Source organism: Portunus trituberculatus, chromosome 19 (assembly GCF_017591435.1).
Source record: "Portunus trituberculatus isolate SZX2019 chromosome 19, ASM1759143v1, whole genome shotgun sequence".
NCBI lineage: Eukaryota > Metazoa > Arthropoda > Malacostraca > Decapoda > Portunidae > Portunus > Portunus trituberculatus.
The window spans coordinates 7,201,405-7,217,818 of record NC_059273.1 but is presented as its reverse complement, the minus strand read 5'-3'; the positions used below and the strand labels follow the sequence as shown (position 1 = coordinate 7,217,818).

Genomic DNA, 16,414 nt, shown 5'->3' with positions numbered 1-16,414 from the left:
AAAGAAAAATAGTGATGGTCATACTAATGATGTTGCTGTATTATAAAAAAAAAAAAAAAAAAAACAATAAGGTTTTAATTGGGAGACTTCCCCATCTTCTGAACAAGTTATACAACTGAAATATTGGGAAAAATTGGTTTGTCATAATTGTGAAATCAGAATGATAATGATAGTATAGGCATAACATAATGCGACGAAAACTTCATGTGTCGTGGGCCGAGATCGACGCGGGGGCGGCGTGGAGTCCCCGCCTCCGCGCTGCTCAGCCAAACAAAGATACCCACCCGTGAGCACGTATTATTTTCAAAATATACCTGTAGTACCGCTATATTTACGTAGAATCCCGTAATGACAGGGCGCAGGATTTCATAAAGGTGAGACATCCTGAAATTATAACCCTTTGTTTGAAGGACACGAAGAAAAACACGTTAAGTGGCTAGAGGAGATCAGTGGAGGAGGAGCGCCCAGAGGTGGTGATCCCGAGGCTACAAAGTGAGGGAGGCAGCAATCAGCATCACCTGACTACGCCTCCCACTGCTGCCTCCCTGTACCCGGCATCTCACGTTGATCGGAGGGCTGGCAGGTGGTGGACTGTGCATCCATCAGCTGGGCGTGTGGTCCTGGGATGGGGGAGCCAGGGGGACTGGAAGAGGCTCTTCACCTCAGGTTGGTAGCCTCAGAGTCCTGCCCTTGTCGCTTCCTCCCAGTGGTTGTTCTTGTTGCTGCTCGCATACAAATCCTGCTGGCTTTGTTTGAGGGTAGTGTGTATATTTTATTTTTTTTTTCTATTTTTTTTCCTGCATGTTTGCTAGCCCAGTGACCTACAAACACTTTCTCGCACATCCTTATAATTTTATTTATGTCAATATATAAAATCTATTGTGTATGTTCTGACTGGCTGGAAATGAGTCTGCCAACATTCTTTGTGGGATAAAATGTCATTTGTTTCCATCTCATAATTGTTAATAAGGAATGTTTTATCATTGACGAAAACATGTTAATGCTATGAGTTTATTTACTGATTTACAGTGTTCCCAGTGTGTTTATATGTGTATATAATAATACTGATTATAATGATAAATTTATGAAAGTTGCAATTAAGTATACATACTGAAAATATATGGTAGGGGACGGGGTGAGGTTTAAGACTAAAAAATTATCCTAATGGTGAGTCACTCGCATCATGGTGGGAATTGCAGTGAGTTGTATCAGTCCGTGCGTGGTGCCTTTGTGTATTGTGTGGCGTGGACCGGCAAGGCACATCAGGGGAGAGGAGGTGGCGTAAGAGTGAGTGATGCAGCTGGCCCCTCTCAAGTTTCTCCAGGACTTCTTGTTGGCTGGTAGACAGCTTGGGCAGATTTGAGGGTGGTCAGGGTGTCTTCATAGTTGGTGTAGGTAGGGTTTTAAGTTTGTATTGATAATAATACTTATTGGTATGGGAAAGAATAGCAGCTACCATCAATTTTCATATATATATATATATATATATATATATATATATATATATATATATATATATATATATATATATATATATATATATATATATATATATATATATATATATATATATATATATATATATATATATATATATATATATATATATATATATATATATATATATATATATATATATATATATATATATATAATTTTTTTTTTTTTTTTTTTTTTTCTCTCTCTTTTTTTTCTGCAGAGCATCATAGGTGCACCTAGTTTGTCTTCAGTGCTGCCTTCCCAGTACTGCCAGTCTTGTGCTCTAAAACTCAACACGCTGATAATGGTGACCCTAAGGCACCATTCAGCACATAGTGGATCTACCTCGGGTTGAGGCATGGCTCACAGTCCTGTCTCTGCTAGGTGAGCGACACGAGAGGAACTAAAGCCAAATACAGAAGAGGATTCTCAAGAGTCATAGCTGACCTGTCTGAGAGAAGAGCTTATAGAGAAGCAAGACAAGGAAAGAGTTTATTTAATGGTGATGAATTGTGTATTTTATCTACACCTAAGTATTAGATAGTTTATATAGTACTTTAAGGTAACTGTTTTGTGAAGAGTATTTTAAACCATTTTAATTAATCTTATCTCAAAAGCCAAAAGCAAAATTGAAAAGAAATGAAAAATATAAAAAGAATTAGCTCATTCTTTATAATTCATTTCAACTGTCTTTGTTATTCACAGGCAAGTGAACCATTTGAAGGAAGTGCCTCGATGCTGGAGTCCGTCAGTGGAGGTGGCGGCGGCACCACCAGCATGGCACTTCCTCCCAACTCCATGAACATGAACACAGTATATATGGACCACTTGGTGCAGGTAGGGCAGACCGGCCACACCACCTGGTATGAGTACAACACCTTCAACAACCTGCTGGTTGCCCCCACCATGCAGGCACCCCAGATTGCTATTCCCCAGCACCAGCACCACACTCCTGAAATGGTCACCACAGAGCTGCCAAGGCCCAAGCAACCAGCACCACGCTCCAAGCCCAGAACCTCGGCCTCAGAACGTATGTATTACTGTGATGTGTGTGGTGCCTCTTTCTCCAATTCCTCCAACCTGAAGTCCCATGCCAGGATCCATTCAGGGGAGCGTCCTTACATATGTGAGGAGTGTGGTGTGTCGTTTGTGCAGAGCTCTAACTTAAAAGCCCACAAACGAACACACACTGGAGAACGGCCGTACACATGCTCTGAGTGTGGCCAGACCTTCTCACGCTCCTCTCACCTGACAGGCCATAAACGAACTCATACAGGTGAGAGGCCGTACATTTGTGGGATTTGTCAGGATTCATTTGTCACAAGCACACACCTGAGAAATCACATGCGGAAACATACTGGGGAGAGACCGTTTGCATGTCAGATCTGTGAAGCTGCCTTTGCACAAAATGCTTCTTTGCAAATTCACCTTCGTATTCATACTGGGGAGAGACCCTATAAGTGTACTGATTGTGCTGCTGCTTTCCGCTCTAAAGGGGACCTGAGGAGTCATCGCAAGCTCCACACTGATGAAAGACCCTTTTCATGTCACAGATGTGGGAAAGTTTTCAAAACCAATCAGTATCTACAGAAGCACCTAAAAAAATGTGGTGCTCCTCCCACTGGTAAGAAGAGAGGACGTCCCCGTAAGATACTCACAGCAGACTCAATGATCTCCAGCGTTTCCAAGAAAACATTGAACAAAGCACCCCGAGGCAAGAGTAAGGCCAAGAGCAAGAAGGGACGGTCCAGAGCAAGGCCGACAAGAGTCACCCGCCACACAAAGGTTGATGAACAAGGACAAATCATCCGAGAAGGAGACTTTGAAGATGATTCAAGTGAAGCCACTGAAGAAATTTTGGCCTCTGAAAAGATTACCAATGGGGACATTTTAGAGGAACCATCCACCAGCTCAGAACACTTACAGCACCACCAAGAACAACAGAAGCACCATTGTGTGGAGGCTCCAACACCTGACCCACTGGAGCACCAAAGAGAGGAAGTGCTTCCAGACCTGAAGATGTCAAATGAACAGTTTGAAGACATCACAAGTAATGGCATTGATCAGGTCACAGATGTTGATCAGACATTACACATTGCCCATGTAGAACACATTGAACACATGCCAATTGAGGCAATGGAGCGTGTTGTGCAGGCCACTCACTATTAACCAAGAATGTTTGGTGATAGATATTGAGTAGATGGTAAGGGTCATACTATATGGAAGTACATAAATGATTACATTGTGGTCAGATGGATGATGTGCATTGCTGCCAATCCTGCCATTCATTCACTGGCTCACTTATGACTAATAGGCAATACTCCAATAGTGCATCTTCATTGCACATTTTAACATACTTTCCAGTTACTCAAAAATTTGAATTGAGAAACATAGTACAAAATGAACGGCCGTATTGATGGTGATGGCAACAATAGAAGGTGCTGACACCTGGCCTTTGCATGGGGCTGGCTCCCGTTCCTGTGCGCTGCCTCGTGGCATGCAGGCAGCAGACAGATCAATTTAAGAATCAATAATGTCAGGTTGTATACATGCATATACTTAGCAACAATTCTTAGAAGTATTCAGAGACTTAGACATACATGAAGCTATGAACTACTTTATATTTGTACGTATGTATTTTGATAAGGAGATTCCATGTATATTACATGGGATGGAAATCATAATTTTTGTAGCCAGAGTGTATGAAGGCAGGTGCAAGTGTTATATTCACTGGTGCGAGTATCATTCTCTAACAAATATTTGGTTGTATTTCTTGTCTTTTCATACTTGTGTGAGTGTGGGGGGAGTTGCTAGTGTATGTGTTTGGCTGTGTTATATTTTCATTGTTGTTACCTGAAACACATTGGTTTGAAAGGGAAGTCACAAGTACCAGGGAGGAAAGTATCAGTTCAGTGTTCACGATAGGTAATGCTTAGTAACATTAACAGATCTCATAACCTTTGTCTCACATTGAATATTTATCAGTCATGACATTTGGTATCCATTCATGCATAATTACACCATCTCCACATATCTTCTATTATTATAAAAGTAATTCAGTGAATTCAGCTTTTCAGTAAAATCCATAGCTACAGTCTCTAAGGAATCAGTATTATTATTATTATTATTTTATTTTTAAATTTTTATTTATTCCTGTAAACTCTTAAGCTATATTTGCCACAATATAATATAATGGTGTGGTAAGTTAATATATTTTTACAGTGGTGGTGCAAATACTATAGTTCCATATGTGAAGCCTGTTTAGGGTGGGGCATACTGTGGTGAGACAATCAAGGAGGACTTTGAGGGTTTATGAACATTCAGTGTGAGCAATTGTGATCCATTTTCAGTGACCTGTGTCAGAGTGTTATTTATTGAACAGTGCTTGACACTACTTACTGAAGATTTTTTTTGTAATGTTGTCCTCATGACTTGCCTAATTACACTTTTTTGTTTTTATTGATTTGTATGCTTCCTCAAAGTTTTGCTCAAATTGAGTTTTGTCTTGATTTTGCTAAAGTAAAAGTTGAGAAGTTAAGCATGAAAGAGAACTGGAAACTTCCTGGGCTGTGAAAGATGTGGAGCCCTGTTACTGTAGAAAGGAAAGAAATTATTGTAAGGAGATGGAGGAAACTCAGCAGTGGAATAATTATGTTTCATGATATTATGATGTTTGGTGTCTGTTGATTGTGGTGTGAATGTGATGATCAGGTATGAATGCCACGGGTGAATGTTGGATATGCTAGGTATGGAAACCAGCTGAAAGCAGTCACTCACTGTTGACTTCCTTTTACTATGCTTCCATTATCTTATATTTATTTTCTTATTGCAAATCTATTTAATTGTGTTACCTGTCTATGCCTGTCTGTTTTAAGGTGGTAGGATGATGGAGGTCGTTGTTCAGATGTCACGATTCTTATATTAAGGACATGTTTCCATTAATAGAAATATGTATTAAGTTTGGTTGTGAAGTTATTTTAAAATGCCACTTGCATAATTTTCCCATGCCTGTGTGGAGAGCAATACTTATAACTGTACTGATTTGTGCCACATGCTTTAAGTTTCATCATTCTTAAAGGCATGTATGAGAACTAGCTTTACCACACTAGAGCAACAAAAACTTTTGTCATTGGCCAATTCAAAGTGTAGTTGTTGAGTGCATAATGCATTTAATCAGCATAATTTATTTTTTTTTAAATATTAGTTTATGAGTGATCTTTGGGAATTATGAAAAAAGTGAATAGATTGAATTCCATCTCACTGGAGTCATCTTATCATCAGGATTCCAAAGACTAAAGGTTCACTCAGGCTTCATTATGTCAGGCTCTGATATAAAAAAAATATCAGTTTCATTTCATTCACCATTTTTGGCAGTCACACTCAGCCTAGAGTAGTTCAAAAGACAAATTGTCCAAATTAGTATTGTATTTTTTACCACATGACATTACTGAGTGACAGCTTTTCATTTTCTCATCTTGTTGTGCTACTTATTTATTCATATCTTCAGAACTGATCTCCTATTAGAGTAATCTGAATCTGAGTATTAAGTTGTATAGTTACAAACTGCATAACACTAATGAGGATTAAGAGCTGTTGTCAGGGAGTGTGCTGATCCTGCAAGGGTAACACTTCCATGCTGTAAATGTAGTCTTTGTTCTACTTACCTACTGTATGTAGGTAGGTGTCTTATGTTACAGAAGACTTCTTTTTATTATCGTGATAATTATTGTTCATGGTTTGTTTAGTTAGTTATTTATGTGCACACCTGTTAAGACTATAGAGAAATTGAACATACAGTATTTCAGGTGATAGGTTGATACAAATGTGTTAAGGGCTGTAGACTCGGTTGGCAGGCATATGACAGAGGGCATTGGTCTATTTATTTTTTTTTTTTTCCTTTGTGTAATTGTCATTGATATTTAATGTAACTATTTAAAATTGTGAACAGTATATTTTTCTATTATTGAAGAATGTCAATATTTTTTATTTAAACAAATTTTCTTATATTTTATAAAAGTCTTACCATGCAATTATTTTTCTCCATTTTAGCAGTATTGTAACAGTTAATCTTATATAGATAACTTTTGTATACTTGAATTAAAAGTAAAATGATTCTTGTACATCTACGTATGTTATTATTCTGCAGTTGCGAAAGCAAATTGGTTCAGCAGGTTAGCTGTCACTGTAGGGGTTGTAGTACTCATTGCCTCTACTTACCATCATCGGTATTTGACACGTTATCGCGGCCTCTTCACGTACCAGAAGACAGAAGTGCAGTGCAGTTTTCTTTAGTCATTCGAGTATCTTGTGTGTTCAGTGAGTCAATAGACCGTCAAGTTTGGAGCGATAACGATAGATCGAATAGTATGGATGAAACGGGTAGATCACTTACTTTCCTTCACAAGTCATGTTAAGTATTAAATAAGACTTTCATAAGAATTGTAGCCTTATGGAAATCATTAAGAGATCTTCAAGTTTATGATTTTAAAGTGAGACGCAGTATGCAACAGTTTACTAGGGAGTTGTACACAAATGTTAAAACTTATTGGTCGTGCACAGAGCTGAGATAGTGACTTCGAATGTTCCGCCACTGTAAATCATGTGTGCGGTAACTTAACATGCAGTACACCAGTGCCTGACAAATTTATATGGTTGCATATTTCTGCTTGCTAATCCTACCATATAAAAGAGGTCACAGAATAATCCTGCACGGGTACAGAGCAGTTGTCATTCCCATCGACCTGACACCTGTCTATGCTTTGGAGTGGGAGACACACTGACATACACACCACTTCGCCAACTATCCCTGTCAAATGATGATAGTGATACCTTTCCCATTGCCACAACAACTGGTTATTTTGCGTAGAGGGGAGGAGGAGGGGTATTGTCGTCGTCACGGTTTTGTCTATTTTTACGCATACTTCCTGTGACAGACATCGCTCTCGAAACTATTTCAAGCGCAATGGGCCTTTGGTTGGCACTGTATTGAAAGATGTATCAATGCGTTTAATGGGTAATGAATTTCAAAATTATTCCCAAACTAGTGCTATCTGGAGGTTTACCTATTGCCATTGTCTCCGTTTCATGGGGAAAATAATAATGATGTCTATAGTATTTCCATCCACAGGAACTCATTATTGTGTCCATATGTTTACTAAATATTGTATTGGAACTATTTCCAGCTTGAGATAAGTTTAGTCCTTCGAGGGAAAAATACGCCTGTTGATGCTCTCTTCACAACACTGCATTCCAGTGTTGCCGCACCACGCCAAGGACAAGGATTTTCCAAGGTTAGAAGATAAACCATTTAGCTGGTCTAGAGGTGGCCAACGGTGCTGGAGTGGTGGCCAGCCATGTATGAGAAGGTGCAGTGGGGCGTGGCGGGGCAGGCGGGGCTGTGGGAAAAGGATGGTGAGGGAGGCGAGGAGTGAGTGGCGGCGACACCACCAGGCGGGTCCTGCTGGGTCCTCCCCTCAGCCCGCCGCCACTGCTCACCTGCGAACCACGCTCATTGCTCACCTTGGCACAGTAGCGTGCATACCGGGGTCGAGGCAGTCGTTCAATGAGAACAGGGCAAACTAAATTACCTCATGTTGACAGCTTGAGAGACACTCGCATGGTTAGCAAATCTTGCTGGTGAAGTATCGCCTCATGCCTCGTCGCCATCAGTTTGTTTACACCAACGTGAATAAATTTCTTTCATCAACGCTTTGGGAATTGTTAAAGGTTTATCCTCACAATTCAAGACATACTGACAGGTGATAGTACAGACTATCATCCAGCACTTATTATATGAAAAATCCTTGCTTAAAGTCATTGATAAAGTAAAAGCATGGCATCGCAGCAGGGCATGGCTTTGTGTATAACCAACTTTGTCTCTCTACCATATGCTTACCTTATGTATGGATAGATAGTAGAAAAACAAGCGATGACCTCTTTTATGGTTTCCACCACCTGAGACATGTCAGCCATAGAAGTGTCAGTTACAGTGTGTCTGCCGTACGTGGTTTTAAAAGTGGCTATTGTAGGAGCCGTGACAATATACACCTAGGATTGAATTTTGCTTGCAGGAGCTGATGCTAACTTTTTATTTTTTATTTATATTCCAAATTTTCATTCATTAGAATATAGATGTGAGGTTATGTGAGTTGTTCTACTTCATAATGCATGACTCCAAACTTGTATGAATGGGGTGGATGGATCATGCTTGTGTTCGTTAAGAAATATTATTTAGTAATTGTATTACTATTTTCAGGTTGCCTTTATAAGAAGTTGAGGTTCATCTGGCTGTGGCCATGGATTCCCTGGGTGGTCAGCCAGTGACCCAGACCACTGTTCAGCCCACTGTGTGGTACAATTACGGCACATGGGGGGACTTGGTCAACCACCCCATGCAGGTCCAGGTGGCTGTGCCCACTGTGCAGATGGTTGCTGCACCCTCCCAAACACCCTCCCCAGCCCCAGCTGGTGTCCAAACCCCAGTACAAGAACAGATGTCAGTGATGGTTGACATCGGACCAGCAAAGACTGCAAAGAAAACTAAGAAGCCTCCACCTGAAAATCAAGAGAGAAATTTCCACTGTGAGCAGTGTGGTTCTTCATTCACTAACAGCTCCAATCTGCGCAGTCACATGCGCATTCACTCAGGAGTGAGACCCTATGTTTGTGTGGTGTGTGGCAAGTCGTTCATCCAGAGCTCCAACCTCAAGGCACATAAGCGAGTACACACTGGAGAGCGGCCGTACCAGTGCTCTGAGTGTGGTCAAACGTTTTCTCGGTCATCCCACTTGGTTGGCCATAAGCGCACACACACGGGTGAGAGGCCTTACATCTGTGGCATATGTGGCGAAGCTTTCTTCACCTCGTCCCACTTAAGAAACCATGTTCGCCGTCACACTGGAGAGAAGCCTTACGTGTGCCAGTACTGCGGGGACTCCTTCGGGCAGAGTGTTGAGCTGCGAGTCCATGTCCGGCACCACACAGGAGAGAAGCCATTCAATTGCCGAGAGTGTGAGACAGCTTTCGTGTCCGCCCGTGAACTGAAGGCTCACCGCAAGACTCACCACCTGGGCTCCAAGCCATTCAAGTGTGAGCAGTGTGACAGGTGTTTCCGCACTCCAACCTTCCTGAGTAAGCACCAGGTGAGGTGTAAAGGCCCCAGACCAAAGAGACCCAAAGGAAGGCCACGGAAATACCCCAGGCTAGATGGAGAAGAACCTCCTTGGAAAAAGCCAAAGAAGCGGAAAAATAAGCGACCTGCTGCACCAACTGACAGAATCTCCCGTTCCACCACAAGAGCAATTCGCAATGCTCAGATGAAGAAAGAGGCAGACGATTCCAACAGTGAGGAAGGCTCACACAAGTTAAAAGATGAAAGAAAAGTTGAACCTCAGGAGGAAACTTCTCTAGTTCAAGATACAGTAGCTGTAAGTCTAGAAGACATTGGTGGTATGAAAGCTGAAGAGCTAGTGTCAGAAGAGCAGATGTCACAACTCCCAATGGTCCCTGTAGTACAAGTAATATTAGATAACCTTGGCCAAGGGGGTGACGGCCTCGATCACACACAGCAGCAGACCATTGTGTTGCAGCCTACATCATCAGGCATGCAGACTATACAGGTGCCTGGTGGTCAGAACCAGCAGCAGATTGGTGTGATAGACCTCTCAGGTCAGCACCTGCATCAGGATGACCAGCAGCCTGTTGACAGTGTTCCTCACGGCTTGACAATGGTCACGTCACACTTGCCAATAACATCAAATGATCACCAGCACCTTCCTGTCATATCTGCTCACCAGGTGGTCTCGGGTCACCAGCAGTCACCAGCAGTGTCAGCCCATCAGCATTCCTCTCAGCAGCAGCTTCCTGTTGTCAGTGCTCACCAACACCAGCCACTGTCTGTTGTGGCAGCTCACCAGCAGATACCTAGCATAACAGCACACAAGCAGGGTCTGAGCAATCACCAGTTGCCAGCTGTTACAGCTCACCAGCAAGCCATCAACTCTCACCAGCAGCTACCAGTTGTGTCAGCTCACCAGCAAACGCTCAATGCCCACCAACAAGTCCTTGTTGTATCAGCTCATCGCCAGACTGCTGGAAATCACCAGCAAGTGCCTGTTGTTTCTGCCCACCAACAGAATACCAGCATTCACCAGCAGACATCTGTAACAGCCCACCAGACAGTGCCAGTATTAGCAGCACACCAGCAAGGTCTTGTTGTGTCAGCCCACCAAGTGCCTGTTGCATCCACCTCCAAAGAGGAAGGTATAGACACAAGTTCCCAGGTTGTATATGGGTCTGGACAGCCTTATGTGGTGGACCTCTCAAGCCCAGCCCTCAGTACTCAAGTCCCCTTAGTGAACCAAGCTGTGACATCATCTCAGTTCACCAGACCATAGCATGACACTCTAGACTCGCCTCACCAAACTGTGTCCGTTTCCCTTCTGTCTCCTTAGTGATACATCTTGGCATTATTATCTGGATTTAGAGTATTATTGTACTATTGGTATGTGCCGCTGTAGTTTTTACATTTGCCAGGAGATGCAGAGTTAAGTTAAGATTCTTCGTGCCAGTGGTGTTGGGGTGGGCAGCTGTCACACCAATGCAAGGATTCCCCTTTGGAGAACTGAAGTGCCAAATTGGATAACATTACTGGCAGTGGTTTTGTACAAGTTTAGATATATAATGATAACTGTTGATATGTGCATGACAATTTGAGAGTAGCACAAATCTTATATATAAATCTCTATCTATCTATCTATCTGTCTATCCATCTATCCATCTCTCCATCTATCCATCTATCTATCTATCTATCTATCTATCTATCTATCTATCTATCTATCTATCTATCTATCTATCTATATATATATATATATATATATATATATATATATATATATATATATATATATATATATATATATATATATATATATATATATATATATATATATATATATATATATATATATATATATATATATATATATATATATATATATATATATATATCATTTGAAATGCACATAAAGCTGAATTTATGCACTTTATAAGTAATAGTCTTTACCAGGAACTCAGAGATCAGATAATGTAGTTTCAAAGTTCACATGGTAATTACCTGTTATATAAATGCTGGATCACATGACATATTATGTTAATATGCTTTGTTCCCGCAATGTTCATTTATCACGATGACAGAAATTTGTGTGTATAGTCGAAGCATAATCCTTACCATAGTGTGGGCTGCATTCATGATGCTATCAGTACTATGCAATTTGAATATGCTGTGGACATCAGAATAGTAGTGGAGGTAGAAGCCATCACATTGCATTTGGCAGCACTGTGGGGAGGATGTGGCAATGGTGTGGTGAAGCAGTGACATCTCAGTGTCTTGCCACTGTTTTGGTTGAGATGCCTTGAGGAGTACATTGCTTTCCACTAAAAGTTATGATCTCATGATGTTACTTGTACTTGTTATTAGAATGACCTGACAACACACCCACACAATCTCTTATGACACCCTACTCTTACCATTAGCATGAACTTTCACTGGGCAACAAATCATTACTTGTGAATTTTCTGTGCACCTTTGTCAAATGGCTCATCACACATCACCTGTCCTTCAGATGGTTTTATCTCAGTATTATAGAAAATTTCAGATAACTTTGCATTAGAATCATCTTTAGCCTATATGATTCTCTCACAGGGCAAAGATAGCACTTGATAACAGATAATGCACTGGCTCAGGATATTATGTCAGGGAGCTTACAGGATATACATGAACTGTATTTCCCCATTGGTGCAGTGATCCCCCACAGAAAACTTTGTCAAAACAAAACACTCTTCACGCAACACATTCTTCTCCTGCAGCCTCCCTTTAGGTGTTGCCAAGGTCACCACAGTCTTTAGGCGGTATTTCTTGCATTAAAAATGCTCATGAAGGCAGTTATGACATATTGAGTTTATTTATAGGATATATGTAAAGAATATGCTCATGTTCTTTGAGGCTATAAGATAATGAATTTTATTTGTTATTCTTCATAACATTTTAAGAGTATGCAGATACTGTACTAATCTTGTGTATTTGAGGCTCTATGGAGTAATGAGATTTTTAGTTTACTTTAAATTCAATATTATTAAAATTTTTATCAATATAGATGGAAATATGCCTTAGAATTTTATGTTAAATTTTATATTATTATTATACTACTTTTTTTATGCAAATATTTTGCAGTATCCATGTTTGTGTTTTTAGATAAAATGGTTGTACATTGTTCATTTTCTTCACAAAACTGCTACTTCTTTGTTGTGTATTCCTTCACCACTGTCTTGGCTGGTGTTGTTGGAGAAAGTGACCTTTTGACAACAAGAAAAAAGCTGTGGAATATAAGTGTTGTTGCAAGAGTTTGTACATTTACTGTTGCATTGCCTCTCCTTAATTGTACTTTTGGCAACGTCGTCACTGAAAGACAACTCTTAGTAACTCCAGCAAAGCCTTCACCAAGTCAGTGTCAAAAAAACATACTGTGAAGCAGCAACAGTTTTGTGAAGGAAGTTGTCTAATGTAATTCCAGTCTAAGTAAGCTAACATAATGAAAGTGATGAGGATGATGAGATATGTTAGGGACATAGGTAGAAATCATAGTAATGTGGAATATATATATTTTTGGAATCTAAAGAACTTCCATATATTTGCAAGTCAGTATTGTCTCATTTTACAGAATACTGGTTAAGTGAAGTGTAAAGTGTATTCTTTCTTGATATACTGTACTGCGTATGACATAATCACATAATTTAGTTTGTAAAGATTGATACTATTTTTAAGGTTCAACATCCATACTATGGTACACATACCACACCACACCACACCACCACACCCCACCCCACCCCACCCCATTCCACCCCACCCCACCCCACCTGACTCCACCCCACACCACACCACACCACACCACACCACACCACACCACACCACACCACACCACACACACACACACACACACACACACACACACACACACACACACACACACACACACACACACACACACACACACACACACACACACACACCCTCCTCCTCACCCACCATACCACACCACACCACACATGCAATGTAAGTACATTTGTTTAAAAATGTAAGTATATACATTGTATGCATAAATTGTATGTTGATATCTTTTATACATGTATATTCATACATATTTCATGAAATGTTATACACTGGCATAATTGTAAATGATAAATTGTGCAGGATTTCAAAAGAGTTAAGAAGCATTTTTTTTTTTTTTTTTTTTTTTTTTTTTTTCTTCCATGGCAGACTTGATCCTTTTTTGGCCATTCCCTTTGAAGAATGTTCATATGTGATACAATAGTTTGTACATTTCCAACATAAACCATACACAACCTAATGGATATGTATATCTTGGCACTTGAATCATATTAACTCATTCACCTCTATAGAAGACTCAGTACAGTACAGTATTGTTATTGTACTATTACCGTTCAAGGTCTTTTAGTAGTACGTACTTAATTACAAACAGTCTGTCCAGAGTACCCTTACCTCTGATAATGTTGCTTGGCCTACTAAAATAATTATCTTTGGTTATAACTACAGTGTATGATTAAACTACAATGCTCTTGTCCTTACAAGAGTACCATTGGTTAATTGGCTAGATAAACTGCCTCTGCCACCCTCTTACACTCCTGGAAATTATTTAACTCCTTTTGTGAGGAAGTTAACCCTAGTTTTTGGATGGCACATAAGGTTTACACATGAAAGTGACATGAACATACTGAAATGCAAGAGGGTGTCAGTTATGAAATGCAATAGAGAGAAAATTCCAGTTTATTAAGGCAGATTAATCCTGTTGTGTAACTAATGAATGCTTGAGATTAGGGATAAAGTTTATGCTTGAAGGTAACATGAATAGACTGAAATTTAAAAAATGTCAGTTGCTAAATACAATAGAAAAGGGAGATTCAGATTAATTTAGTTAAGGAACATCCTAGTAAGATTTAAAAGAACTGCATGGAATATGTTTTCTAAAAAGGCAGTTTGTGAGGAACCAGAAGAGAGTTCAAATCAATGCCATTAATTCATACTGGAGGAACTTATGTATTTTCATATTAAACACTCTCTCTCTCTCTCTCTCTCTCTCTCTCTCTCTCTCTCTCTCTCTCTCTCTCTCTCTCTCTCTCTCTCTCTCTCTCTCTCTCTCTCTCTCCAGCCAGCCAGCCGGTGGGTATGATCTATGGAGGAATGGACTGGTAATGATTGGGTGGATGTTGAGTCTTTCACTTCTGGATCATTGTTAACCTCATATGCACCAGGATGAAACTATTCCTGCTTTTAATTTGACCCAAGAAGTTTCTATGGTGCCCTAGATGTGGTCTTCTCCATGTTTAGTGTTTATGTTTTCAATAGTGTACACTTTAGTGCAGAGAGGGTGACAGAAATTGTGTTGTTATATTTTGTACATAGGTAATGCTCTCTCCATCATAAATCGACACACCTTTGTAGGATTTTGATGTATGTATAGTACTTGCAAGGTGATATGTAGTATGAAGAACATTTTTACCTGGACTGAGAAATGATAAGTGATTATTCTTATTTACTATATGAGTAAGGCTGTGTGAATGCACTACACACACACACACACACACACACACACACACACACACACACACACACACACACACACACACACACACACACACACACACACACACACTACTTGGCCTTGTAATAATCTGAGAGCTAAGTGTATTTGACCTTTTGGGCATTATTAAGTCATGCCATTCGTGCAATTGAGGCAGTAAGAGAGTGATAGTCTATTGTGTATTGTGTGTCTTTCTACAGTCACTTTTGTGTTGGACCATATTATGAAACTCTTCCGCCACCACCTACATTATATTCAAAAGGCTCTACTTGAAGTTAGGCTGATTTTTAAGGGTGTAGTTCATGGTTCTAGTGAAAGATTAACACTATTTCTACATCAATAACTGGAGAAATACTCTTGAAAACCTGGCTAATCGTCCCTGTGACCTTTGAAAGTAGTTGAGGTGAAAGAAAAGCATCTCAGAATAGGGGCCAGTCTGTCATTCTTGAGCCAATCAGATTTTTTAGTATGTTTAATAAGAAAAGAGGGAAACGGATGCCATAATTTATTACAATATGCAGGTGTTTTGCATTAAAGAAAATAAAATTCCAATTGGTATCTTTGCAGTTTACTCAAATCCTTCAATATAAGTGGTGTGTGTGGGAAGCAAGCTGTTATCCTGCAAGCTGATTTGTAATCCCATCAGTACTGGGACGCGTTTTCACCACGAGGTTGGGTATTATTAGACGATTTAATTTACATTTGGAAGGGACTATGGAGGTCTGAAGATTAATGGTTAGTCTTCACTATTTAATGCCCACATAAGTTTCTGAAGGTTTGTAAAATCACCAAATAGTAGACAAAATTAATATGAAAACGCGTCATGTTATTGAAGGGGTTAAGCTATACGTAATCAACATTCATGCTGGAAGTGATCTGAACCAGTAAACTGATAAGAAAAATAGATAAAAAAAAAAAAAAAAAAAAAAAAAATATATATATATATATATATATATATATATATATATATATATATATATATATATATATATATATATATATATATATATATATATATATATATATATATATATATATATATATATATATATAACAAAAATTATCAAAGTTTTATTTGGTGAAGAATTATATCACGGTGAAGCACTGTATTCATCAAGTATGAAATAATAGTACACATAGTAAAGAACATAGTAACACGTAAAGATATGATAAATGTGCTGAAATAGTTTAATTTGGAGAGAAAGATTCTACTATTAGGAAACAATTTATTTAGCATCGCCAATATACTACTCACCCATATTCGTAGAACTTAATATTTT

The 16,414-nt window shown here is 39.4% G+C and overlaps 2 protein-coding genes across 7 annotated transcripts; both read left to right on the top strand.

Moving 5' to 3' along the window:
• The first annotated feature begins 216 nt into the window (after positions 1–216).
• Positions 217–6,601, top strand: LOC123506139 (endothelial zinc finger protein induced by tumor necrosis factor alpha-like). 4 transcript variants are annotated; one of them, XM_045258043.1, is made up of 4 exons: positions 217–286; positions 411–666; positions 1,700–1,981; positions 2,185–6,601. In XM_045258043.1, the coding sequence occupies exons 3-4, from the start codon at positions 1,979–1,981 to the stop codon at positions 3,646–3,648; spliced, it is 1,467 nt and encodes a 488-aa protein (XP_045113978.1). In that variant the 5' UTR covers positions 217–286; positions 411–666; positions 1,700–1,978; the 3' UTR covers positions 3,649–6,601. The 4 variants fall into 4 exon arrangements, with proteins under 4 accessions (XP_045113978.1, XP_045113980.1, XP_045113981.1 ...); XM_045258044.1 differs by adding an exon at positions 1,200–1,395 and having other exon boundaries at positions 240–666; XM_045258045.1 differs by lacking the exon at positions 411–666 and having other exon boundaries at positions 223–374.
• Positions 6,602–7,642: 1,041 nt separating this feature from the next.
• On the top strand, positions 7,643–11,326 carry LOC123506138 (zinc finger and BTB domain-containing protein 24-like). 3 transcript variants are annotated; one of them, XM_045258040.1, is made up of 2 exons: positions 7,643–7,769; positions 8,735–11,326. In XM_045258040.1, the coding sequence occupies exon 2, from the start codon at positions 8,775–8,777 to the stop codon at positions 10,872–10,874; it is 2,100 nt and encodes a 699-aa protein (XP_045113975.1). In that variant the 5' UTR covers positions 7,643–7,769; positions 8,735–8,774; the 3' UTR covers positions 10,875–11,326. The 3 variants fall into 3 exon arrangements, with proteins under 3 accessions (XP_045113975.1, XP_045113977.1, XP_045113976.1); XM_045258042.1 differs by lacking the exon at positions 7,643–7,769 and adding an exon at positions 7,794–7,844; XM_045258041.1 differs by lacking the exon at positions 7,643–7,769 and adding an exon at positions 7,887–8,098.
• Positions 11,327–16,414: the final 5,088 nt, after the last annotated feature.

Excerpts from the sequence above, each read along its gene's own strand:
- LOC123506138 (XM_045258040.1), top strand. The coding sequence starts at position 8,775 with ATGGATTCCCTGGGTGGTCAGCCAGTGACCCAGACCACTGTTCAGCCC.